This window comes from Gambusia affinis, linkage group LG04 (assembly GCF_019740435.1).
Source record: "Gambusia affinis linkage group LG04, SWU_Gaff_1.0, whole genome shotgun sequence".
NCBI classification, from domain to species: Eukaryota; Metazoa; Chordata; class Actinopteri; order Cyprinodontiformes; family Poeciliidae; genus Gambusia; species Gambusia affinis.
Window position 1 is genome coordinate 22,291,922 of NC_057871.1, and position 26,814 is coordinate 22,318,735.

Consider the following 26,814-nt stretch of genomic DNA (forward strand, 5'->3'; position numbering starts at 1 on the left):
TTTTGACCAAGGAAACAGGAAAAGGAATAATTAATTTGCACACAGTGGTTTTAATCAGACACCTTACCCACCATGTGTGCACACTTGTTCGACATTAAGCCTTTGAATACGATACATAAAAAGTGCATTCCACTTAGTATCTTAGGAAAACAAATATGCAAAACATAAAAAATATTTTAATGCGCATTTAAATACAAAATACACTGCAGCTCATATTTTAGTGGTAGAAAAAGCGAGTAATGTTTAAATAAACTCTCCACTTCTCTTCCCTCTGTGAGACAAGTGACAGAATCAATCAGTCCATTTGTTTTCACCCAGGATGGAACAAAAAGGTGTTTACATGATCTGAAAACATTGATAATAACATTGATAATAACATCATAAACTGTCACCTTCAGCCTCTTGCAGCTCCATGTGATTCCTTCATTTAATCAGATGCATTCTCATTATGTATGTATGTATGTATTGGATGTATTCTCATCCTGATACACAATGGATCCTGGATCACCAGTGGATCCTGATACACACACACACCAGGGTAACATCAAGGGTATTTAATCCATGTCTCTTTATATGAGCCGCTCTTCTTTGGGTAACGGTAAAGGCAGCCTGGGCCTCTCGGGTGCGGTTGCTCGCGATTGTCTCTTCTCCTCTGCGCTGGGTCTGTACTTCCCCTCCATCTTTCTTTTCTTCCGTATGACGCACAACAAGAGCAGCAGGACCAACGTGAGCAGGGAGAACAAGCTGAAAACAGACGCCGACATTGCAGGTAGGATCGACAACTGCGTTATGCAACACCTGGGAAGAGAAATCACACCAAGGTCAGGCAGTCATGCAGGCGAAACAAGGGAGGACCGTCTCATTTAAAAACGGTGTTCAATTTCACAGTTCTTTGTTTTATGTGTGGAAGCACTCTGAGGTAAACAGAACAAGCAGCAATCAATCCTCTACTCAGCATTTTTGAGCCTGTCCAAGTGTTTATGTTTATGTTGCCCTTAATTTTACTGTAGAAACCCACACAGGTGCTGGTCACTTCAGCATCTCGCCAGTTTGGACTTTAGAGCATTAAATACTCAACTTTTTGGTTAAAAAAAAAACCAAACAAACAAAAGAAACACAGACCACTTGCATCAACCATGAGGTTTTGAAAACTTCTCTGTTAACAGTTCTCACTACTTTGTATGAGAGTTTTTCACTAGTGAGTGCAAAGTTTTCAGTATCGTATGTGGAAGAGTTTCATATATGGAAACCATTTTTGATTAATGTAGCAGGAATCATAAGAGTCCATTTTTGCACCAGTTAAGCCACAGGTTTAAAAGGTGGTAAACCAGGAGGTCAAAAATGCCAGAGCTTTTTTGACTAGCTCCTTAAAAAACAAAACACACACACACTTCACTAAATCCAAAAATCAAATATTTTGTTGCAACAGTCGGTAAAACATGGATAAAAAAACTTTAAGTGAAGTCAGAAGATAAATTTCAGGATTAAAAAAAATAATGAGATGCAGCTTGTGATTTGTGTAAATAAAATAAAACTCCACCTTCGTGCTGATCGTTAACCAATTTGTACGTAGTTTCAGGGAGGAACCGCCTTACTTCTCTAAATAATACCCAAATAGTAATTCATCAGATACTTCTGCAGTTCACATGAACGTACAATAATGTTTAACTTGTCACCACACAAGGCTACATTCCTGATGACAAATAACCGATGACCATTTGGTGGACGCAGCAGTCAAGTCCGGTCTTTCAGTGAGCAACTTTTCCAAAAGATTTCCTATGCAGGATTAGATCAAATGGGATAAAAACAGATTCACCTCACCTTAACGGAGAATCCGAAGCGTTTATGAGGGCTGTGCTGCCTTTAATCTTACATCTGGACCAAGTAGATGGTATACCAGTGGAGCACCTGAAAGGTACAAAAATACAGAAGATCAATACAAACTGATTGTTGGAGAAAGAAAGGTTCACCGTAATGAACACGTTTAGTGAAGAAAGATGAACAATGCTTTAGTGAATTGTAATGTGGGCCTGAACTGAATGGGTACCAAGAGTTTACATAGGACTGCATGTTTTGTCTTTTTTTTTTTTCCCCTTCTTTCCTCGAGCGTCCCAGTTTCTTTAAACACAACCAGGCCAAGTTCCTGATATTACATTAGTTCCAGTAAACCAGAGGATAGAAAAGTGACCTGATCTTTTCCCAAGAACAAGAAAAGTGAGTCTACTGAATGGAAAAATAAGTCAATGAAAGAATACATTTATCAAAGTGTATATTATCATCTACTTATTTATGTTCGGGTTAAAATATTCAAAGATATTTTGGAAACTTTAAGATTGAACATGTTAAGTAGCTAATTAAGGGAAATGGACACAAAAAAGACAAAGCTGCTTAACGCTGCAATTTGTCAAACGCAAATCGGATGAGATGCAAAAGGAAAAAATAAACATCACTTAAGAGGAAGTGTGAGCATGGAGGAAGTTCTAAATCGCTCAAGATACCAAGTGTACTAAATGACTCAGACTAAAGTTATGGCAATTTGACTTAACAGATGACAAATCACAGTGCAACCATTCAACAAATGCAGAGGCAGCTGAACTGCTCAGTTGTTTAAGAAACGTGGCAGTCAGAAAACCATCCTGCAGTAAGAAATAATAAATAGGGATAATAAATAGGGATATAATAAAGTCCAAAAATCAATCATTTAATTTGAAACTGATTAGAAAAAACACATTGGAAAAGAATGAGTGCTCATAAACAAAAAATAATAAAATAAAATAAAAAAATTACAGGTACATAAAAGCATAAAACACACATAATGTTGAGTTTTCCATTGAATAAAAATGTCTTTAGGTCAGTATTACCACTAAAACAACAGCAGTCAGACTCAAATATAAACAGCCAGCAGATGAAGAAGCAGAAAGACAGAACTATGAGCTCTTTGTGAGAAGATAAGTCACAAAGAAAATTGTTTTTCGCTATGATTAGTAAATATAAAATACTAAACTGCCAAACTCTTATAAATCTGTTCTGATTCGGATTTGCTGCCTTTCCGGAATAAAAGTAGTTTTCACCACCCTCCACGAGAATTGACTCCCACTACAGCTGCATTGCACTGGACTCAATTCCGTTGTGGAGTGTGTAAAATTGCAGTTGGAAAGGATGGATTGGAAACAATATTTCATAGCATATCGTCTTATTTGGTAATATTTTGGTTAACAACCGTCATACCAGTGATTCTTTTAATACCACCAGTTACACTGCCTCTCACACATATATTGAAAAAAATAAAATAAAATTAACTTTGTGATTGAATTTTCCTTAACGCATCAGTGCTGATGATGAATTAAGCGGAAGGGGGCCAAAAGGCGTGGCACAACGTTAAATGTAGGATACTTGCATACAGAAAGTTGTGTATTTAGGCTCTGATAACATCTTGACATTTGCTTTTTTAACATTTGCACTATAACTTTTAACAGATTAAAGATTTTCATAAAAAATGCATTCCCCCAAGATTGCCATTTACCAAATCAGCTTCTACAAAACCACCGTTTTAGACATTCTGAATTTGAACTTTCTATAAACTCCATCAATAATCATATTATACTTCAGCACATTGTCCACAAATTAATCAGTCTAACTTTAAAACGCTTGGAAGAAATTCTGTTTTTAGCTAAAAACCAGCACCGTCCACATCAAGGATAGAAGAAAAAAACAAAACGAAGACCTAATTCCTTGAAACAGCGGAAGGATATCACACCACTCAACTGCATTAATGATGCCAGCAGGTTTGCGCGGATAAGAAAAAGTCAACACTCACCACTAATGTCGTGACAAGCAGGAGACACAATAAGTCGCTTTCATAAAGCACTGGTGTGTTTCAACAGAAAACAGAAGTAGATCTGCTGAAGTCTCTCTCTCAAAGTTCCTCTCGTAAAATTAATGACCCTCCTGCAAAAGTTTTAAACCCCCACAGGCGGCCGCATGTCTCCGCTGAGGGTGGGAGGAATGCCGCGGATCCTGCTCCACCTGTCTGACTACCTGCGCAGGTGAGACTGCTGCCGATGACACGTGAAACCGCTCACGGACACAGACACCACGACGTTCCTCTATCAAACGCCAGGTTTAGCTGCAAAGTGACGGCAGCTACCTGCAGGCTAGCGAGAGAGTCCAGGTGAGACCGCAGCCGCAGTGGAGACTCCTGGTTGAAAGCGAGAAGCTCCGCAAGACCGACAGGACTCATTGTCCATTAGCCAGGAGAGGACGCGGTGGAAGCGATACTGGTTTCTCTCTCGCTCACCTGTCTGCCGGATGTAAATGAGCTCGATCACGTGTATCCCCTCTAGCCAATCAGAGTCAGTTTGCCTTTTTTTTTTAATCTTCGGTTTGTATGATTAAAGTTATGGCAATTGGATTTAACAGATATGACAAATTTGGTTTTTAATCTGCCTTTTTTCACAAAAAGGTGAAGAATTTTTCTTCTCCTTTTTGTGAATATTATTTGAGTAGTCATTTATTTCACTATCGCGTAAATAAATTTGCTCCATATAGTGAAGTATTCCATATGGAAACCCGTTTCATTCAAAATTTAATAAATAAGTGCTGTTTTGAATTATGAAGGATATTCAATAAATTGTACTCAAAATTAAACAAAATATATTTTTAGTATATTGAAATAAAGAAGTGACTAATTAAAGAAATACTAAAATAAATTTAAAAAAAAGACCCAAGGAAAAATGTTCTTGGAAAACATTCTACTTTTTTTCATGACAGTAAAAAATAAAAAAAACTCTATTTATTTCTTGGAATATTTATTATTAATTTGTTAATACAGTATTTATTTATTGAATAAATTTTGAATAAAACAGCTCTTTATAATCGCAAGCATCTCATTCAGTTAATATTTTTTAATACAGAAATGCCACCCCACTTTGGCATAGTTGTTGTTTTGTTTTTTGTCTTTGTTTTTTGTCTTTCTCTTGACAATATCCCTAGCATCTCTATGACATTTAGGTTTTGAGTTTGTTGGCCGCCGCATCCACAGTAACACGGCAGTCATTAACCAAACGGTGGTAATGTTGACATGATGGGCAGCTGTCATGTGGAAAATAAAATAAGCTATAGAGTTTGTCAGTATGGGAAGCATGAGGTGCTCTGAAGTTGCCTGTTCATCCTCTACACTGACTTTGGACTAGATGAAACAAAGTGGAGCAAATCTGGAAGATAACATGGCTCCCAAAATCATCAGTCAGTTTGGGTTCTGTTGGAGATGCTCTATTGCAAATTATTCACCATCACAGTTTCACTGAATTCCATATACATATTGCAAAGAACTGCAAAATTGTCCTAATTGATTGTTTTATCATTATGGAATCAGGCCCTCCATGCTTTTAATATATTTGGTGACATTTGTTTAGTGTGGCGTGAAAAAGTTTCAAGGGTAAAATCAACAGGAACATTTTTTTTTTACACTTGCTAAGCTGCAGTACATTAAGTCAAAACCAGATGGACATTAAACACTTTTTGTGTATTTTTAACAAGTGGTATTGCTACTTGTTGTAAATAGAAGAAGGATTGTTGTATTCAGTATTTATAATGTATATTACATGTTTTTTAATACCATTCACATTCTGATTCTGTGAGGAACATGGAAGTTGTAGCTCATGTCCTGGATGTATGTGTGTGTGTGTGTGTATGTGTGTGTGTGTGTGTGTGTGTGTGTGTGTGTGTGTGTGTGTGTGTGTGTGTGTGTGTGTGTGTGTGTGCGTGTGCGTGTGTGTGTGGAGAACTGAATCCATCCAAGTTCACACCTTGTGAATCTCCACTAAACACTTGAATGGTCTTCATTTCAGAGCTCCAGTTATCCCTGTCACCTTTGCACTCTTTTCTCCCTCAATTTCTTCCTTAGACTTTAGATTATCATGCAGTCTGCTTTCAGCCATCTGCTTTGGGAAGATATTTTATGGCTTGTCCTCCTTGTGCAGAGTGCCAAGACAGACAAGGCTTTCCACCTCAACTGTGTAGAAAAATGGTCGTATAAGATCACAATTCTCAACAGTTTCTATTGTTTTAGGCAATAGTCCAATTGTCTCACTGAGCCAACTAATTACTAAGAAACAAATGTTTTAACAAAACACATTTGTTTCCAATATATCTATGTATTAAAATAATTTTCTTTGTAAAATTTGATGACTATTTTAAAGTAAATAAAAGTTTAATAAATATCCTAATTTATTGAGCTGTGTCTGTATTTGAGAAGTGCCCAAGCCACCAATCACCCTGCTTTTAGTGACGAGCCGAGTTTAATAATTAGAGACAAAAAGTCCCTGAGTTCACAACGCCTTGTTTGCCTCCCGACGTGCCTTTCCCGCTGCTCAAACAAACCTGTCCACATAACTGTAGTAATGTGTTTTTCAACAAGAGAACCCGGGGAAAATCCTCATATGCCCTGGAAAACATGCAGAACAAGGGCAAACAAAACGCTTCCCAGCTTAGAAACAAAACAAAAACTATTGAAGGAGAGAAAAAATGAGAAGACAATCATCACATTATTGTTGAAAAATGATGCTCATGTGACAACTTCCTTTCTTTCTTGCTTGTTTTCTTCCTTCCTTTTCTTCATTCTCTATTTCTTTCCTTTTTTTATTTTTTATTTTTTTGCCATGTTACACATTTCATTACAAAGCCCGTGGTTGGCTCCCTCAGGGACAAAGGGCGCCATCTTGAGTTAGACAGCAGTAAGTGACTGTTACCTGTCATAGCTGAAAAGTTGAAGTGACCGCACACAATTGCTGGCAATTCTGGGCGGCGACGATTACTTTCATTTACAACGTTAACATGAAAGAGGAAACATATCAGCCATAAATGTGAAGGCTGGAACAGAAAGAAGATATTTCTTAAATACTTTTAATAATGCAAAAAATAAAATTAACAAATTAGTTAAGAAACATAAGTGAATCAACAGCTTTGCAAAGAAGTGAACAAAATCTACAGACTTGTGAAAATATTTAACAATAATATATATACATATATTTAAACTCGCAAGAGAAAAATAGATTCAACAATTTCTGTTATGAAGCAAACAAAAGTTTCACGTGCAACATCAAATTATTATCTTAAAATCATATTTAACAGACCAAAACAAGTCAGTGCTCAGAATTTTGAAGTCTAAAGGAACTGATAAAATCTTTTACAAATATGAATTTTATAAATCTGATGTGAGGTTGTCTTCAGCGTTCCAGAGTCAATTCTTTGTAAAACCTGCAAGTCACAGGTTTTCAGTTTGTCACAACCAGCTCTACAAACTGAAAGTTAATTCATTTTTCACTTGAGACATTAAACAGATTAGTTATGTACAGACTGCAGACTTATAGATTTGTTAGTGACAATGACATTTTTTTCTGATAACTATGTTTTTTTTAACAATTACACAATGAATACTTACAAAGTCTTACAATATGCTATCTTTGTCATACTTTCTTTTTTATTTTTTTGTTTAAACATGTTTTTCTTTCACTGCTGAAAATGCTCCCTTGTAACTCCAAAAAGTCCCACCAATAATTTACCTAGAAATTGCATAACAAAACTTTTGCAACACCAGTTTTTTGTGTGTTTTTGCTTGTTTTGTCTCTTTAATCTTACATGTGTTTATTGATTGACCACCGGACAAGAATCGAAAGCTGAAAGAGATTTTAAGGAAATTATAAACATTATTAATAGATACTTTCATTTTTTTTAAAAGTAATTGCACGTATTTGTCCCCGTGATTTTGCAATGTACTCGCATTCAGAAGTTAGTGGGACACGAAGAGGCTTTATTGATTTCTTTTTCACTATTTACTTGCAGAGATCAAAAAAAAAAAAAAAAAAAAAATTAATCTGAACTGAACAATTTCACAACTGCTGCTAGGAATCTGTGTGTTTCATCCGTTTGTTTACGTATGTGCAGGCAAGAGTTGGACAGACGGGAGGGTGATGGGGGGTCAATGTGGGAGGGGATCCCCAACATCTGAGCTCAGAGGATAAAAAGAGCGCTCAGCCGAGGCTGCGTCTACCCTGGCAGCTGATCAGAACCGGACCGGAGGATGAGGAGAGCTCTTCTGCTGCTGCTGGCCTCTCTGGCCTTTGCCTCCCTGGCTGATGGAGCCAACTAGTAAGTACACCTGAGTGTGACAAAAATTCATTTAAAAGAAGTAAATAAATAACGCTCAGATATGCGCTTTTTTTAGTTTTCTTGAAGATTTGAAGGTTACTGAAATTAGTTGGTATACTTTGTTGAATATCTTCACTTAATTTTTTTAGTTCTTGTGTGAATGTTTTAGAATTTTATAGCTTGCTAAATGTTTACTGTTAGTTCAGTTTTCTTATGATGAACTGCTGTCCGTTAAGCCTCCCAAGTGGTGCCAGACAGCTGCCCTAAATTTTGTGCGTGGCCTCAAATTGCTCCAGGCACGGCAAACAGAGTCGACCGTCACAATCATAAGCTTCATTGATCCTCTGCTGGACCCTAATCAAGACAATCAATGGCTCATTCATGAAGTATGAAGTCCAGAGTGCAGATCAAAAGTCCCCTACTGGACAAACAAATCTGAAAAGATTGCACAAAACGGTAACCAAAAGACTCAATTTAAAAGGCCTTGAAACAGGTTTCTGCTGTTTCAGGGCAAATATGGAGCAATAATATGGAAGCATTTTTTCATTCAGTCCTTTTCTGCAAAAACACAAGAGTCTCCCTGAAAGCCCAATATTATACTTTACAATGTTGCATACAAAGGGTACATGTGATCTACTTTTCATTAAATGTTTTGGTTTATTATTCCGTTTTGCACTCTACATTTAAGGAAGCTTAGAAAGGGTTCAGCCAGAAGCCTCAGCTGTCCAATACATGTGCTGCTGCCTACAGCACATTTAGTGAAAATTATTGTTTCGCATAAGTCCTAACCAGAGATTGTATCTCTCAAAATAAACAATGTACAATTTGATCTTTCTGTAGCAAAGTGATGTCTTCCCCCAACCTGATGCGAGTGGGAACAGCAGAAAGCATCTTTGTGGAATGTCAGGACTGCACTGGAGGGGACATGGTCGTCAGCATCAACGTGATGAACCATCCGGCCAAAAACAAGAAGCTGACTGGGACGTCCGTGACCCTCAACGCGGCGAATAACTACCAGGGGTTGGGAAAAGTGACTGTGAGTAAAACACTCAAACGGCTGCTAACATCCCTTAACGCAAAAGAGGCTTTTCATAAAAGGCTTCTGTTGCAGGTCCTGAAGCAAAGCATCCGTCTTTTGATTCTGATTTCAGATGCCAGTAGGAGAATTCAGAAAGGATCCCACCGCAAAACAATATGTTTACGTGCAAGCTCAGTTTCCGGACCGATTGCTGGAAAAGGTTGTTCTGGTGTCTTTCCAGTCTGGCTACATCTTCATACAGACTGACAAGACGCTCTATACTCCTGACAGCAAAGGTGAGTGCAAAGCAAAACAGGGGCAAATCAAATCAGGTGTTAAAATTTAGCTGTACAACCTTGTGCAACATTAAATGCAGAATGTTTTAAATAATATAAATAAATTACAATGAAAACAGATTAAAAACTGTTTTTTTTTTAACATACTCATCCTGATACATCATAATGAGGATGACCATTAGCCAAATGGTCCTACGTTTGAATAAGACTTTATATAGAAATCTTAATTCCAACATGAAAATAAAACATTTCAGTTGTTTTTACAAAGATGTTTATAGCATCTAAAGGCCTAAAATAGTTTTGAATTGTGAAATACATTTTTTTTAAAAAGTATATCTCTGGAGATATGTTTTTTCCCCTCCCTGCTAATAAAGTGAGTGTGGAAATAGCATCAGAAGTTCAATCTGAAAACCAATCAATCAATTCAATCATAATTGAATGAAATAAAAGAAAGGAAACAACAAGAAAATGACTCACAATGATAGCCCAAAGGTGCTTGTTTTATTTTACAAGTTACAAAGTAAAACCAGAAATATTTAGAAATGATCATTTTTATTGCCTGCTGTGAAAACATATTTGATCACTTCTCCAGTAAAAAGGACTTTCTTCTCTCCACGTCAGTTTATTACAGGATATTTGCCTTGACGCCTCAGATGGAGCCTGTGGAAAGAAACGACCAGAACCAAGTTGATGCCTCTGTCGATATTGAAATTGTGGTATTGTGTTCCCTCATTCTTATCCCTTAGTGACTCAATTTCGCATTTGAATCATGCTGCCCCCTGGTGGTGAAAAGTGGGAGATGCATAAATAAGCTAAGATCATTTGTGGAAGTAAATACGTGTCACCAACATTGGTGTAGATAGATAGATAGATTTTTATTACAGACTCAGAGTCCAGATTACATACAAAGAGAAAACGGCGTTCCATATCCAGGGCGGTGTTCAGATCCATGTGCGCCCTACTCATTTTCTTCAACGGTACCGATCGGATTCCGCATCCTTGATCGGTATGTTGTTCTAGAGCAGACACCCGGCTTCGCAGATCCGTCATCACATCGTGAAGACCTTCACTTACTCCAGCCTGAGTTTGAAGTGTTTGCTTCATGGCAGATACTGCAACGTGGAGCTGTTCCATTTTGCGTAGCAAGCCGCAGACATCCATGTTGGAAAAAGTCACAGGAGGCAACTCGTCCAAGTAATGGGACACAAATCTGGGAATTTTATCCCCGCATTCGTTAAGCACTTTGAGGCATGCCTTCACATTGTTGATATCCTTTTGTGCTCCTTTATACGAGACGTTACGCTGAGAAGAGGTACAGAGCTCATACAGCGTCTTCTTTGATGTTTCTATCCAGTCTGAGTCAAAGGTGTTGACAGCTAACAAAACAATCTCATCCTGGCTTAGAGTCTTTAGTTTGATAGAAAGAAAGTGTAAAAATTCGTCCTCTACGATAATTTTATCCTCAATAGTTTTATATATGCATGGATTTAAGCGAGCTCTAGAAACCGCCGGAGATTTGGAAAAGCGCGCTACAGTCACATCAGCCATGTCAGCTGCAACCAATCAGCGTCTTTAACCTCTGACCTGCGCCTGGAAGGAGTCCAGCAGTCCACCAAGACACATATGTGTCTTGGTGGCACATATGTATTTACAGACCAGTCAGTCAATGAATGAATGGTTGACTTTTAAAAGCATTTTTTGTTTGTTTTTGGTTAGACACCTGAGGACATCATCATCCCTCTTGATTCAGTCGCTCTTAACGGTGGCATGTTCTCTGGAGATTACAAGCTAGCTGAGATTGTCAGGTATTCCATTTTGAAGACTAAAGCTTGTTTTAAGTACCTGAATGACATTCATCTGGTCATGTTTAACTAAATAATTACTGTTAAATAGTCAAGATATTTACACACAAAAAAAGAAAATAAGATGCAGAGGTTTAGTTTTTGAGTGAGGAAACACAAATTGAAACATTTTGTTATAATGCTTTGGATTTTTGCTAACAAACTGAACACAATCTCTTTTTTTGTTATTATTTTTATAGCTAAAAGTGAATAATATGCAAATTTTACCTGGCTTCCTTTGTACATTTTTCTGGATAAAAAATAAGCTGTGGAGCAACTAAACCAATATTCATTTTGTTCGAGTTCAATGATAGATAAGCAATTTTAGTGTTCATATTTCTTTCCTCTCAACTGATTGCTGTAAATCATTGTGTGTGTGTGTGTGTGTGTGTGTGTGTGTGTGTGTGCGTGTGTGTGTGTGTGTGTGTGTGTGTGTGTTCCTCAGCCCAGGACTGTGGCAGGTGGTGGCAAAATTCAAGAGCAACCCACAGCAGAAATATAACGCTTCATTTGAGGTCAAAGAATATGGTAAATACTGTGTTTTCACATATGTATATTTGTAATTAACAAAGATTTCCTCTGGTAGAAACATATTTTCAAAAATGCTTTCCTCTGGCAGTGCTTCCCAGTTTCGAGGTAAAGCTGCTGCCTGTGGTCCCTTTCTTCTATGTGAACAGTGAAGAACTTGTCATCAACATCAAAGCTAAGTACGTGAAAGATTTCCATTAGTTCAAAAATTAAATAAATAGGGTTATTATATTATTGTTTTGTTCTTACAGCATGGCTTTAAGAGTGACTTTTTATGCACAGGTATTTGTTTGGAAAAGATGTTGATGGGACTGCCTATGTGGTGTTTGGCATAATGGACGGCAACGTGAAGAAAAGCCTCCCACACTCTCTTACACGAGTCCCGGTGAGCTCTCTTCTTTTTCAGTTCTCTGCTAAATATACATTTCATGCAAGCAAAAAGGCCAGGCAGAACTTAACCTGGGTCTGTTGGATCACAGGTTACAAAGGGAGAAGGGCAGGCCATACTGAAAAAGGATCAGATCACTCAAACTTTCAATATTAACGATCAAGTGGGAAAAGCCATCTTTGTGTCAGTCAGTGTGCTGACAGAGAGCGGTGAGTAACAGCAACTGTGTTTTATCAGATCAATGGAAAATTTTTATCATTTGCTTGTTTTTTTATTTGATAAAGCAACGGGAAATTAAGCAGCACTATTCTTTCTGTCCATTTATTTGTTTTTTAATTTATTTTTTTTTATCTAGGCAGTGAAATGGTGGAAGCAGAGATCAGAGGCATCCAGATCGTCACGTCACCCTACAAAATCATTTTCACAAGAACCCCCAAATTTTTCAAACCAGGAATGTCCTTTGATGTTGCGGTACAGAACCAAATGTTTTCTTCTTTTACTGTCAAAATATTATCAACTAATAACCGTAAACTTTAGAAAATTACCACTGTGTAATGACTTATCTTAAGTAAGAGGCATTTTTAACACTGCACCCTTTTTGCATATTATTTAAATTGTAATATGTTCTTCACGATGAATTAATTTAACGATGTACGATTTTTCACAAAACGTGGTGTGATGGGGTGTTCAGAAACAGATGCATTTTCCTACGTTGAATGGCAGGTTGAAGTGGTAAATCCTGATGACAGTCCAGCAAACGGTATCCCAGTGGTGATCAGTCCTGGAAATGTGAGGGGAATCACAGCATCAAACGGGATGGCAAGGCTTACCATCAATACAGCAGCAACGGATTCTACACTCAAAATCATTGTAAGCAACAGCCTAGTGAAAGTTTAGAAGTGAAGAAATTGCAGAAAAAATAAAAATAATGCTAGAAATGCAAGCAGTTAAATTGGGATCCTCACTCGACCCAGCACACCTCCCCACACGCAAAAGTCATATAAATATATAATGGGAAACTACATTAATGTCAATGGTAACACTTCTGTAAGTAAAACAATGTGACATTTCAGTTCAAAGCCAATCCAACAGCTACAAGATAAAACTGCCAATCAGAGAAAAAGTCAGAAACAATACAGTATGAGGCAATGTAATACAATCCAATTTATTGTTGACTACAGAGGTTTTAATTAACCAAGAGAAGCAACAAAACTGGAATGTAAATTTTAGAAAATGATAATGCCACGATTTTTAGTCTTGAAAAGCATGTGTTCCTTTGGACTACAGGCAAAAACAGAAAGACCTGATCTTAGAGCCGACAGACAAGCAACAGCTGAGATGACAGCTGCACCTTATTCAACCAATAGCAAGACTTACATCCACATAAGTAAGTCATACTCCAGAACCACAAAAGTGTCCACAGTCATGAAAGAACCGGTAAACTATGGAGAAGAACTGTGAATGTTATCAGCATGATGTGTTAGCCCTGAACTCTTTTGGAAACTTTCCAATGCAGGCATAGACACCGCAGAGGTTAAAGTAGGAGATAACCTGAAAATAAACCTCAACCTCAATAAACCACCACAGGAAAAGGACATCACATACCTGGTGAGGGATGATTTACACCTCTCTTAGTTTGTCAGTATACGTTGGATTTCTATTAATGAGTTTTTCTGTCAACCCCAGATCTTAAGCAGAGGCCAGCTGCTGAAATCTGAGCGCTACAGAACAAGAGGCCAAGGTCTAATTTCCCTAATTCTTCCCATCACCAAAGAGATGTTGCCCTCATTCCGCATCGTAGCCTACTACCACCCAACCGATAATGAAGTGGTGTCGGACTCTGTTTGGGTGGATGTGACAGACTCGTGCATGGGCTCGGTAAGACTCATACCACCGACTCTGTGAGTCAAACCTGGGCAAATCCTTGGTATGTAGATGTTTGGAAATACTTAGTGCTATTTTCTTCCCGTGTAGTTGACCTTGGAATCAAAGAGACCGCTTCCGTCCTATGAACCTCGCAGGATGTTCACTCTGAAAGTCACAGGAGATCCAGGGGCCACAGTGGGCCTCGTCGCAGTTGACAAAGGCGTCTACGTTCTGAACAACAAGCACCGTCTCACCCAGAAAAAGGTACATCTAACAGTATCTGAAAATCTAGAAATTGACTGTGTATGCTTGGTTTTCTTTAACCATAAGCCTGGTTGGTTTACTTCTGCACCCTGCAGGTGTGGGACGAGGTAGAGCATCACGACATAGGCTGCACACCAGGTGGTGGGAGCAACGGTATGAACGTGTTCTTTGATGCTGGGCTGGTGTTTGAGTCAAGCACCGCTTCAGGAACTGCCTACAGACAAGGTGAGTTCATTTCAACCAATTTGAATGAAGCTAAATTTGATTCTGTTTAAGAATAAAATAGATTTACAAAGTGAAGCTACTTTAAACTATACAGTGTCAGGCATATTTATAGACACACATGGTAAAGATGTGTGAAAGAGCTTTAAATATAATGTATAGAAGTAAGATATAATATATAGAAGCACAGTCTCACGCTAAAATGAAAAAGTCAACCTCTAATTAATTTCCAGTTAGAGGTTAGTGAAACCTTTCAGTACATTTATTCAGTAAGCGTTACCAGAGCTGCATTTAAATATTACTAATACAATATTGTTTCATCCATTGACAACTTAACAGGTGGCTTACTCCTTCGTATTCTAGTTGGACACAAGGGCCTTTTCAGGTTGCATCAAGGCTAAATATAGTTTTTGTTATATAACCAATTGATGTCCTTTCAATGTCTTTGGTTTTTTAAAATATGTTTTATTGCATTATATATCTATATGTCTTGTAAAGATGTGGTTTGTGTTATGTTTCAGAAAAGGGCTGCAGGGTAAGCGCCAAAAGGAAAAGATCCACAACTATCATGGAAGTTAGAACTACGCTACGTAAGAAAAGCCAATCAATAATAAAATATTGTCATTAATTAAGCTGTCACAGTGCTATGTCTTCCCAAGTTATATTTATTTGTTCAAACTGTCCTGTTTTTACATGTATGCTGCCTTTTTCAACACATAGCCTTTCTTTGTTTTTCAGTGAGTCAGTTTGCTAATGAGCTGGAGAGAGAATGTTGTTTGGACGGCATGAAGGAAACCCCACTTTCATACACCTGCGAGGAGCGTAAGGCGTACATTGTGGACGGTGAAGCCTGTGCTAATGCCTTCCTACAGTGTTGCACTACAATCAAAACGCAGCTGTCTGAAAGGAGAGAAGAAAACCTCCAATTAGCTCGCAGTAAGAAATGGGAACCAATTGGTAGGGAACAGTACTCTTTCTTTTCTAAAAGAAACGTTAATGATCCCATGTGCAACAACACTTTAGGTGAGTCGGATGACAGCTACATGGACAGCAATGAAATTGTTTCTCGAACCAAGTTCCCTGAAAGTTGGCTGTGGATAGACATCCAGCTTCCTCGTTGCCCAGCCAATGCCCAAAAATGGTGAGCCATTTGAAACTTGTACAGACCTAGTATTCTATAAAAGGACAATTTGGTAATAATTTTATACTCTTAACCTTCATATCTACTTCCACCGTTCTGTGTTTTAGTGAGGCCGTGTCTGTGGAGAGAAATGTTCCTCTGCAAGACTCAATCACGACCTGGGAGTTCACTGGCATCAGTCTGTCTCGAACACTTGGTGAGGCTTCTGCTGCTCAAGTTTATAATTTTCCCAGCATTTACATTTCTGCTCTCTTTTGGTGTCTTACTTTTTTATTTGTTTCATCTTTAAGGTATCTGTGTGGGCAAGCCATTGGAAGTTATTGTCCATAAGGAGTTTTTCATTGATCTCCGGCTGCCTTATTCCGCCGTCCGAGGGGAGCAGCTTGAAATTAAAGCGATCCTTCATAACTACAGCCCAGAGCAAATAACCGTAAGTTAGAGTTTACAAATTTGGGCTGGGTCAGGCCACAATTATTTGTTTGATGGTCTGATTGGGTTTCTTTAATAAACCTGCAATACATACGGCACAGAGAAAACCAATCAAGGAATAATAATCTTATTGTAGTCTAAATAGAGGAGTTGATTCTCTGCTTAGGAGAGAAAGAAACTAATGATCAGAGGTTCATTAGATCACAAGTTCACTATGCACAATAACAGTGCATGTGGTCCTGCCCTGCTCCGCTCCTATCAGTCACACATCCCAGACGATTTGCACTTGACTCACTGGTCACGAGGCTCGCAATCAAACTGGAAATATTAAACAAAAACTATAATTACCAAATAAGAACTTTTGCCTTATTGACAATAGATCTATGCATAAGTTTCTATAAATGTAACAGAAAGGATCCAGTTACAGAGACAAAACAATTTATGTTTTATAGACAAGTGGAAGTTAGAAATTTTTTATGCACTCTAACTCTGTTAGATATTAGCTTTTTAGTTAATTACATTTCATTGCTTTGCTCCGTCTTTATCCTGTCCTCAAGGTTCGTGTGGAACTGATTGAGGAAGAGAACGTGTGCAGTGTGGCCTCCAAGCGTGGGAAGTACCGGCAGGAGGTCAGAGTTGGACCCGAAACTACACGATCTGTACCATTCATCATCATTCCAATGAAGGAAGGACAGCGCAGGATCGAGGTCAAGGCTGCTGTCAAGGACTCATCCCTTAATGACGGCGTTATGAAGATGCTGCGCGTTGTGGTAAGAGAGACAATGAGCCTTTCACAGTTAACAGGGTACATCCCAGATTGGTCATCCTTCTCATTTGGACCAAATGAAAATGATAGTAAATTTATTAGCATGTGTGTTGGACAGCAAGGGGACACAAGGGTAAACTGAGAAACCCCAACTCTCTGTCTCACTCTCTCAAAAACCTGGAGACTTTGCCATTATGCTGCTAGCACATAGCAACAATTCATAGGCGGAAGGAAGTGAGTGGGCTGCCCAACACAAATAATGACCCGGCTGGAACGCGGTGCGCTAAATAATAAAACACAATTTTACGAATCTTTGAGGCAGATAAATTTTCCTCGAGAAATTTTAATAATCAAGGTGCTCGAATCATTCGAGGAATCATTAAAGCCCTACTCTAAAAGCAAATACTTATCTGTTCAATATTTATGTATGTTTTTTGTTTGTTTGTTTTGCTTTGAGAACCATTCAGTACATTTTTCTATCTAATATTTGTTCTATCTTTTCCCAGCCTGAAGGTGTTCTGGTTAAAACTGCCCATATTGTATCTCTAGATCCAGTTAAAAAAGCCCAGGGTATGTTCATACATTAGCCATGCTTTAACATTTTCACTGATGTATAGTGGAAATATTTTTCCTAACTGATTCCATATACTTTTCTACTTTCAGGTGGAGCACAAGTGGAAATCCTGAACAGCAATATTCCCAGGAAAGATTTGATTCCAAACGCACCAACCAGCACACAAGTTTCTGTGACTGGTGAGTTTCTGACTGCTACACACCCAAATGAATTATGCAGAAACAGCTGCTAGAAAATTGACTATCCTATGTCAATTTACCGATTTTATTTTGTGTGTACAGGCAGAGAACAGGTTTCTGGACTTGTAGAGAATGCCATTAGTGGTAGATCCATGGGTACTCTGATCTACCAGCCCTCAGGCTGTGGAGAGCAGAACATGATCCACATGACTCTGCCAGTCATTGCAACCACATATTTGGACAAAACCAATCAGTGGGAGGCTGTTGGTTTGAACAAACGTAATGAGGCTCTTCAGCACATAAAAACTGGTAAGATCCCTTAGATGTAAAGAAAAATCGATTTAACATATTAAAATATGCGCTCTTCTTATTGTTGACTAAATAAATATTAGGGTATTTGTGAATAAAGTAACAATTTTCTATCTGTTTAGGATACAACAACGAGCTAGCGTATCGTAAAGGCGATGGCTCATTTGCTGTGTGGGCTGATCATGGAAGTAGCACCTGGTAAGGCATTCAAAGGATCAAATGTATTTTTGGAGACAATACCTCGCTTCTCAGTATTTATTCTATTTGCAGCTTGAATAACTAAACTATTCATTTTCTCTTCCCCACAAGGCTGACAGCTTATGTGACCAAGGTGTTTTCTTTAGCTTACAACTTGATAGCAGTGCAAAATGATCACATCTGTGGTGCTGTGAAGTATCTGATCCTCAAAGCTCAGCAACCTGATGGCATGTTTAAAGAAATTGGAAAAGTACACCATAGAGAGATGCAGGTTAGTACGCCACTACATACATTATATATAAAAGTACACAATAAGTACATTTGTGTTAGATATTTTTTGCTTCTTGTAAAAAAACAAAAACAACAACCTGATCCTCCTGGAAGAAGTTGATTTCTGTTGCTGCCGTCTCACAGCAGCGTGTGACCAAACTGGTGGCTAGCATGAGAAAGAAGCGTCAGGCTGTTCGATACAGTTCTCTCGAGCTTGACTGAGGCCATTGTTAGTTTAAAGAATCGATTGTTAAATGTTCTAAGCCAAGTCTTGCTTTTTTGTTTGTTTTGTTTTAATTAATCATCCTATTCAAGAAAATTAATCATCATATTATGAAGTTTTGATACAAAAAACAAATTCAAGTTCCTTTAGTTCTTGTGATAAGGTTATTTTCTCCATTAATATTTTCTGAAACTTATGATTCTCATCTAAAACAAAACCCTTGTTTTCTTCCTTGGGCCACGAGGAGGAACTATTTTACCTGACATGTTGGTGTTTGTGTTTGGGTTTGTTCAGGGTGATGTGCTTGGCGGAGACTCGGATGCCTCCATGACGGCCTTCTGCCTGATTGCCATGCAGGAAACACGCACAATATGCGGAGCAACTGTAAATGTGAGTGCATCGACCCTGTCAAAAGAATTCCTGTGAGAAATCAACTCTGTGACGTTAGTGAACGGGGGGAACGTCAAAGTTTTATGTTTTCACTCTGATGTTCTGTATCTGGATGGCTTCCCAACAAACCATTACATTCCCATGTTCTCCTTTTCATTTCCCTAGAGTCTTCCATCCAGTATAGAAAAAGCAGTCACCTACCTTGAGAGACGTCTCCCCAACCTCTCCAACCCTTATGCCGTCGCCATTACATCATACGCCCTGGCCAATGAAAACAAACTTAACCGGGAAATCCTCTACAAGTTTGCTTCTCCTGGTATTGCTTCTTCAATTTCCCATCTTGTGGAAATTGCAATTTATAAGCTGTGTCAGAAATATTGTATATTTTTACAAAAGAAAGTTTCTCTTTTTTAGAGTTAAACCACTGGCCTGTACCTGGAAAACAGACCTTCACACAAGAGGCGACAGCTTATGCTCTCTTGGCTCTGGTCAGAGCTCAGGTGAGAAACTTCCATAAATATAGAGCCATTGTTATTTGTTCACTGTGACTTTGAAAGACAAAGTTTCAAACATCTGTTGAAAAAATTCATAGGTTTGTCTTAACATCTGTTTTTGTTCTAGTTCTTTGTGCAGAGTTTCTAAAAACAGACACTGTCTTATCACTGGTGGACTCAATTTACAGGTTTCAGGCTAAATGCTTTAGGGCGGCGGTTTTCAAAGTGTGAGGCGCGCCTCCCCTGGGGGGCGCCAGAGCACTTTAGGGGAGGCGCGGTGCGAGGGAAAAAGTAAACCGGAAAAGCTATCTGCTTGCTGTCTACTGATGTGAGAGAAACTTCTTTTACGCACACGATCAACTCTGTGGATTTAGGAAAAAGTTGGTACTGTGGGGTGCGCGTGTGGAGCGGGGATCAGTGGAAATGTTTCCCACCTTAGAGGATGTTTTGGCCAGTGATGTCAGTATCGTTACTGACGTCGGACCACTTTTTTCAGTAACCAGTAATCTAACGCGTTGCTATTTCAAATCCAGTAGTCAGACTACAGTTACTTATCAAAATCATTTTTGCGTTACAATCTTCTTTTGTTATTTAATCGTATTTCCTCTACGCGTCTTGTCGAGTGACCGACGTCTCTATGCGACAGAAATGTAAACAATGGAGGGAAATGCGCATTTTGTTGGTGGAAAAACGGGAACTATTTTCAGTTTCTGTCGCCAAGTCCGATTATTATAAGCCTCTTTGGGCTTCATCTTTTAAAAGTCGCTTGCAAATTTAATGAGTGGCGGGTTGCGCCTTTTAGGGCTCGTTTTTGAACGTGAAGTTGCTCATTTGGGCTTGGAAATAATCAGAGACTCATAATAATAATTTTATATTTCTGTCATGTTCGAAATAAATAAAAAATATATATATTAAATAAATTTAGCACAACCTGCTTTGTGAGTTCAGTGCATAGATTAAGAAAATAGCTGGGGGAGAGAGAGCACTGAAATTATGTGCTGAATTGTTCTGATTGTTGGCAGACAGGATATAAGTACAAGTACTACACATAGCAAGCTCAAATCATCTCCTTTTCTTTCACTGTAGCTCTTTGAAGATGCACGGCCTATCCTTAGATGGTTTAACCAACAACAGTTTGTGGGTGGAGGCTACGGATCAACACAGGTAACTTTAAACTTCTAGACTTTTTCTTAGGTAAATATCACTTTCCCTAGTTAAACCGGAGTTTTTCTGAATTCTTCTCATTTGTAATTTTTCTTTCTTCCCAGGCCACTATTATCGTGTACCAGGCCGTGGCAGAGTACTGGGCCAAAGCTAAAGAACCAGAATACAACCTAAATGTTGACATCTTGATGCCGGGCAGATCAAACCCTGACAAGTTCAACTTTAACAGAGAAAACCAGTTCACAACAAGAACATCTAAAGTGAGATCAGAACCTCCTTTTTTAAAACCTTCACAACACTTTGAGTTTTTCTTTTGTTTTGTTTTGTTTTTGTGATTTGCTTTTTCCTAAATTATAAATTAAAACTTTTGACAGCTTAATGACATCAACCAGGATGTGAAAGTTACTGCCACAGGAACGGGAGAAGCAACAGTGAAAGTAAGTAACTTTTTTAAAATTCCAGATGTTGTTGGTTTCTGCAGTATACAAACTGTGGACCAAAAGACTAAGTTGGAAAACTTTCAGACACAACAGATCTTTCATTCAGATGCATTAAGACTCTGATGCAGTTGTTACTTTAAAATTATCTATTAGCAATATGACTGTCTACAAATTATGAAGATTTTCTTTTTAAATAGGTTTTATATCAAATTGGTTGTCATGTAGATAAATAGGGAACATTTTTACAAAACAATGTTTAGCTTCGGAATTTTTGGTGACATGCACATTTGTCTGAAAAGTATTTGTTTTTTATGTTATACATATATTTATATTTACATAATTTGTATTGCATTCATGATTACATATATAAACACATCAGAGTGCTTGATGTGAAAAATTTTGATTACAGATTTTCACAGATTTTTTTTTTTTCTTTTGGCTGAAATATGAAGAGGACATTGCGTGGTCTAAATGAAACAAATGTACACAGTTTAATGTTGGCCAGGCAAAATCTACATTTTGTACTAGGAATTGTGGAAAACCTAAAACATGATTGCAGGTCAAATGAATTTTATAAAATAGTTTTCATCAAGTTTTTTTTTGTGCATGAAGTCCAAAATTTGGACAAATAATATCTTGTTGTAACATCACAACACAAAAATCCTAAATGTTCTTGATGTTACAGATGGTTTCGCTTTATTATGCCATTCCTAAAGAAAAGGAAAGTGACTGCCAGAAGTTTAATCTCTCTGTGCAACTAATCCCAGGTAATTTCTGTATTCATTTGTTCTGTTTTTGTTATTCTCTGTTCATGTGATTTGTTTAAAAAAATTTTAAATGCATACTGGTACTTTATATGGATTGAATCTGCTTCTTCAGAAAAAGAGACAGACGATGGCAAGACGTACATGCTTAGGATCCATGTTATGTAAGTACAGTACAGCACACTTCAGCTTGTGTTAAAAAAGTTTCTGTTATTAAAAGTTGCTCTTAACGTTTTGCACAAAGGTATAAGGACAGGGACAGTGACGCAAAAATGACCATCCTAGACATCGGCCTGCTCTCTGGATTCACTGTTGACACAAAGGATCTGGACGCGGTAAGAGTCCGAATGAGAAACCCACGGCTGAATCCAGATATTTAACATACACTGTATAAAACAATGCCACTTTTTTTATTATTTCTCACAGTAAAGCAGACTAAGCTTTTCCTGTTTTAGGTCAGGTTTGAATATCCCAATTATTTCTGTTTTGTTGAATGCCAGAATGGTGTGAGAATTGTTGTCATGCGTACTCTGAAGCATTAACTTTGTTATTCTAAAACTGTTTTTTTAAACTAATTTGGGAGTATAAGTAGGGTTGCTGTGTTTCTAGGTGACCGATTTGTGCCCATGTTTTAACTTCCTGGCTGATGTCTTGAGATGTTGCTTCAGTTTTTCAACATAAGACTGACATGATACCATCATGAACATGATATAGCACCAGTTATGAACATGACAGAGTCTTCATGAATGTTTATGACTGTTTTCATGAAGTGTCATTTGGTAAATAATAACATTTTTAATTCAAAGTTACACTAAAGGTTGCCTTAAATGTCCATTAAAATTAAAAATTTTTGCACTATTCTGTGAATAATGTCACTTTTAATACAAAGTTCTGCCAAAATTCACATTAAAAGTCCATTAAAAGTGTCAACTTTGCCTTAAAAGTGTCATTATTTACACAATGACTTTTCATGACAACAGTCATAACCTTTCATGAAGACTCCTTCATGTTCATAACTGGTGCTATATCATGTTTATGACAGTGTTATGTCTGTCTTATGCACACCCCTTCAAATCGAGCACTACCAAAAGCTTTAAAAACAACTCTCCAAAAAATCTCTCATAATTATAGCATGTAGAAAATCTATTGAATTTTGTTAATAACCAAAACAGAAAATGTTTAAGCTGATTTAAGTATATTTTATAATTGAACTACACATCGGAGTTTGGCATTTTATAATTTATACTTCTCATTTAACCCAAAGTCTGTTTTGTAGCTTAAAAGGTGAATCAGGCCACGTGTTTATTTGTGTGTGCAGTTATCTAAAGGACGCGCCCGCACCATTGCAAGGTATGAGATGAACACAGCTCTGTCCGAAAGAGGCTCACTCATCATCTATCTGGACAAGGTAATAATTCAACTTTCTCTTGTGTTTTATTTTTTCTTTACTACACGTTGGATTACTCATTAGTGTTCCTCTCTTATTTTGAAATCTCTCACCAGGTTTCACGCAGACAACCAGAGGAGATCAGCTTTAGGATCCAACAAAAATTTAAAGGTGGCATCTTACAACCAGCGGCCGTGTCTGTCTATGAGTACTATGAGCGTAAGTTTTAAAATGGATGGGTAATAGTTTGTTTTTTTATATATATATCTTAACCAGCTCAGCTGCGCATTTCTTGTAATCTGAGTTTTCCTTTACAAAATTATTTTTCTGACAATTTAAATTTATGTAAAAATGCAGGTTCACACTTACCTAACCTGCTGCTGTGCCAGAAAATCTCCATTGTGGAACAATAAAGGATATGTCTATTTTATTTTATTCTATTCTAAGAATAAGTTTGTTTTAAATATGTGGGGGTTTTTTGTCGTCTATTTCAGAAACACCGTGTGTGAAATTCTACCATCCACAGAGGAAAGGAGGAAAACTGCTCCAGCTCTGCAGAGATAATGAATGCACCTGTGCAGAAGGTAAACAAGAATAGTTTGCATGAGGATTTTATGTTGGAAAAACATGTGGTTTACTTTCCTGCATCCCCAAAAGCTGAAACTTTTCTGAACAAGTTAGCAAAATTGTCCTTTTTCATGTAAAAACCACACCTTACTGTATCAAATTTTGTTACACATTGACACAAAGCAATGCAAGTTTGTGAAGTGGAAGAAGATGAGTCAATTAGTTGATTTTGAAATATTTATATCTGAAAAGTGTGGCCGGCATGTGTATTTTGACCCCCGTCTTTTAATTACCCGTAAATAAAAGGCACTGCTATTTTTATTTCTATGATCTATGAAGTACTCAGGATATTAGTGAAGAAATAGCAAAGACTAAACATTATTGATGACAAAAAGCACTAAGACTGCTCACAGTTAGGTTATGGTACCACTGGAGAAGCAGATTTGCATTTCACATGGCAGAATCTGTTCTTATAATTAGTCATTAACCACCTGACCTTCAATGAAGAATGCAACATAAAAGTCACTGTTGAAAGAAAGCCAAAAGATTCCCCTTTTCCGTTTGCCGTGATCCATGTAGGGACCTTAGGAGATATGTTGATGAAGAGGTTCTTGTTAGATGAGAAAACAATTGAAGACTTTGACCTGCGTTCATGCAAAAATGTTTGTGTGGGAGAAAATTAATGTTGCACATCATCCTGCACCACTTTGGAGCTTCAATCTGCAGAAAAGCTTTTCTTTGTCATAGACACAAAATAATGAATGTCCTGAGCCTGCTATTCAGGGCTCTAATAATTATATAAACCATGTGTAAAATATTTCCACTTCGCAGTTTCCCACTACTTTGTGTTGGTTCATTCCATAAATTTGAATTAAAAGCTTGGACATTTTCACAATCTCCATAGGTGTGCTAGGCACGGTAAATTATTTAATTACAACATAACCTCTGCTTTATAGATACCTTCATTTTTATTAGTTGTCCTCTTTAAAACGTCACGTTTTCATAGATCTGCGACATACATGAACAGAATCTCTTTTGTTTCACTTTTCAGAGGACTGCAGTATGCAGAAAAAGGGTCAAATTAGCAACGACGAGCGCACAAATAAGATCTGCGAGAGCACGGAGACCAGCAAGGTAGAGTTTGGTAAGAAACAGCAAGAAAACAGACTATTTTAGTTAGAGCAATGCACGATGAAGAGATCTCAAATCTGTACATTTTCTGCCCACAGCATACAAAGCTATGGTGGAAGGGAATAAATTTGAGGTGGCTACAGACTTGTACACGATGCGCATAGTGCAGGTTATTAAAGAAGGTGGGTATTGAACTCTTTGAAGAGCTATGACTTTGATTTTTGAGTTGTTTTGTATCAAGTCTTTCAGTGACCTGGAGGTCCTCGCTCTCTTTGTGTCTTTGTTCTACAATTTGACCACAGGAAGCACTGATGTTGGTTCTGTTGGTAAGCTGCGCACATTCTTCAGTTATCAGCACTGCAGAGAAGCTCTAAGACTGGAAACGGGCAAAACTTACCTCATCATGGGATCATCCAAAAACATTCACAGAGACGACCAGGAGCAAACGTAAGTTGTTGCTCATGCAAGGAGGATCATTTAAAATCATCACTGCTCATTAGAAGCTAATGTTCTGGTCAGAGAACTAAACCTAAAAAATCTCCTAAACACCATTTGGAAGTTTGAGTTAATAATGTTAAATTTGAAAGATTTTCTTTTAAGGGTCTACTGAGGATAAAACTTAAAATTTATCATTTTTGTCAAAAAGAATTACACAACTTTACATGTTACCCCACTCTTATCCTAGAGTGTGTGAACATTGACCCACATTAAGGGACAAACAGATGACCCTTAGCTTGTTGCAGAGACACCATAAGCTCCTTGTTGCCATTAATTGGCATAATGTTGCATCTAAATAATTAGATAATATGAAGTTCATTTATCTTTTGACCTGGATGAAGAAAATATACTTATTTTGACTTTTCATGTGTGTGTCCCTGCTCCTCTTAGGTACCAGTATGTGCTGGGGGAGAGGACCTGGATCGAGTACTGGCCCTCAGAAGAAGAGTGCCAGACCGACGAACATCGATCTACCTGCATGGGCCTGGAGGAGATGGTCGAGCAGTACAGCAGTTTTGCATGTCAGCAGTAACTGAACTCAAGAAAACAATGATCATGTGTCCACTAATGTTTTTTTTGCAATGTTTGTAAAGGTTGTCCAGAGTGGGCTGTATAAGACCTAAAATATGTATTAATTAAAAATGTATTAATCAAAATCTGACGTTCTCTTTTGTCTCAGAATCTTGACTTTTGATGCTTGCATACAGTACATGTTTTAAATATGTTTTGTCTTTGTCCTTTCTCTTAATTTTTCATGTACTTAGTGGTTTATTTATTTATCTCACGTCTAAAAAATGATGACACATTCTTTAACGTAATATTATTATTTTAATAATATTAAAGTATTAAGCAACACAGAACAAACAGGCAAGGCTACAACAGGTGCCACTGTGCAGCCAGTGTTTTTTTTTTTTCCTTTCTCTTCGTAAATAAAAGCTGGATCAGTCTACATGCTACAGTTACATGCTAAGAGGAGAATACGAAGAAAGGATAAACAAAAAAAAAATGGAAGAAAGAACAAAACAAAGAGGACTGGGTTGAATTAGTCAACATGCCAAAAAGAAAGGTGAAAGAGACGAGCTTAACTCAAGAACAACTTCCATTTGCGTCAATTTAACATTTTCAAAGGCAGCATATCAGTAATGTTATATCCTATATAACCGGTACAGGTTCATAATCTGCTTGAACAATTAGGATCAGTCCATACTGGCTGACAAGAAAAAGACTATTCTTTTATTTGCAAAAGAAAAAGTAGTTTTAAGTAGTAGAAAGCCTTTGTTCAAATTGAAAACAAAAAGATATCTGCATATACAGGCTAC

General features: G+C 37.7%; 1 protein-coding gene and 1 long non-coding RNA gene across 2 annotated transcripts; one reads left to right on the forward strand and one right to left on the reverse strand.

The window, feature by feature from the left end:
• Window positions 1–30: 30 nt before the first annotated feature.
• Window positions 31–4,313, reverse strand: LOC122829697. Its single transcript, XR_006370410.1, has 3 exons — window positions 3,818–4,313; window positions 1,822–1,908; window positions 31–798 (listed from the first exon to the last, which is right to left on the reverse strand). It is a non-coding gene; the product is annotated as an uncharacterized LOC122829697 (long non-coding RNA).
• A 3,682-nt stretch (window positions 4,314–7,995) lies between these two features.
• LOC122829690 (complement C3-like) lies at window positions 7,996–26,151 on the forward strand. Its single transcript, XM_044114446.1, has 43 exons — window positions 7,996–8,148; window positions 8,989–9,184; window positions 9,300–9,462; window positions 10,084–10,178; window positions 11,179–11,267; window positions 11,749–11,831; window positions 11,923–12,010; window positions 12,114–12,216; window positions 12,311–12,428; window positions 12,575–12,690; window positions 12,943–13,089; window positions 13,507–13,606; window positions 13,736–13,827; window positions 13,906–14,097; window positions 14,194–14,349; window positions 14,445–14,574; window positions 15,093–15,161; window positions 15,310–15,507; window positions 15,595–15,712; window positions 15,820–15,908; window positions 16,003–16,142; window positions 16,699–16,911; window positions 17,414–17,477; window positions 17,571–17,660; window positions 17,763–17,969; window positions 18,092–18,167; window positions 18,279–18,438; window positions 18,955–19,050; window positions 19,216–19,366; window positions 19,465–19,550; window positions 20,631–20,708; window positions 20,813–20,968; window positions 21,083–21,145; window positions 21,834–21,915; window positions 22,028–22,076; window positions 22,157–22,247; window positions 23,231–23,320; window positions 23,416–23,518; window positions 23,794–23,883; window positions 24,918–25,010; window positions 25,096–25,179; window positions 25,300–25,444; window positions 25,886–26,151. Exons 1-43 carry the CDS (start codon window positions 8,081–8,083, stop codon window positions 26,025–26,027), a joined length of 4,959 nt encoding a protein of 1,652 aa, XP_043970381.1. The 5' UTR covers window positions 7,996–8,080; the 3' UTR covers window positions 26,028–26,151.
• The last annotated feature ends 663 nt before the right edge of the window (window positions 26,152–26,814 follow it).

Coding starts and splice junctions, on each gene's coding strand:
- LOC122829690 (XM_044114446.1), top strand. CDS start 8,081: ATGAGGAGAGCTCTTCTGCTGCTGCTGGCCTCTCTGGCCTTTGCCTCC. Junction 15,713..15,819: donor CCAGCCAATGCCCAAAAATG/GTGAGCCATTTG, acceptor TCTGTGTTTTAG/TGAGGCCGTGTCTGTGGAGA. Junction 21,146..21,833: donor CGGGAGAAGCAACAGTGAAA/GTAAGTAACTTT, acceptor TTGATGTTACAG/ATGGTTTCGCTTTATTATGC.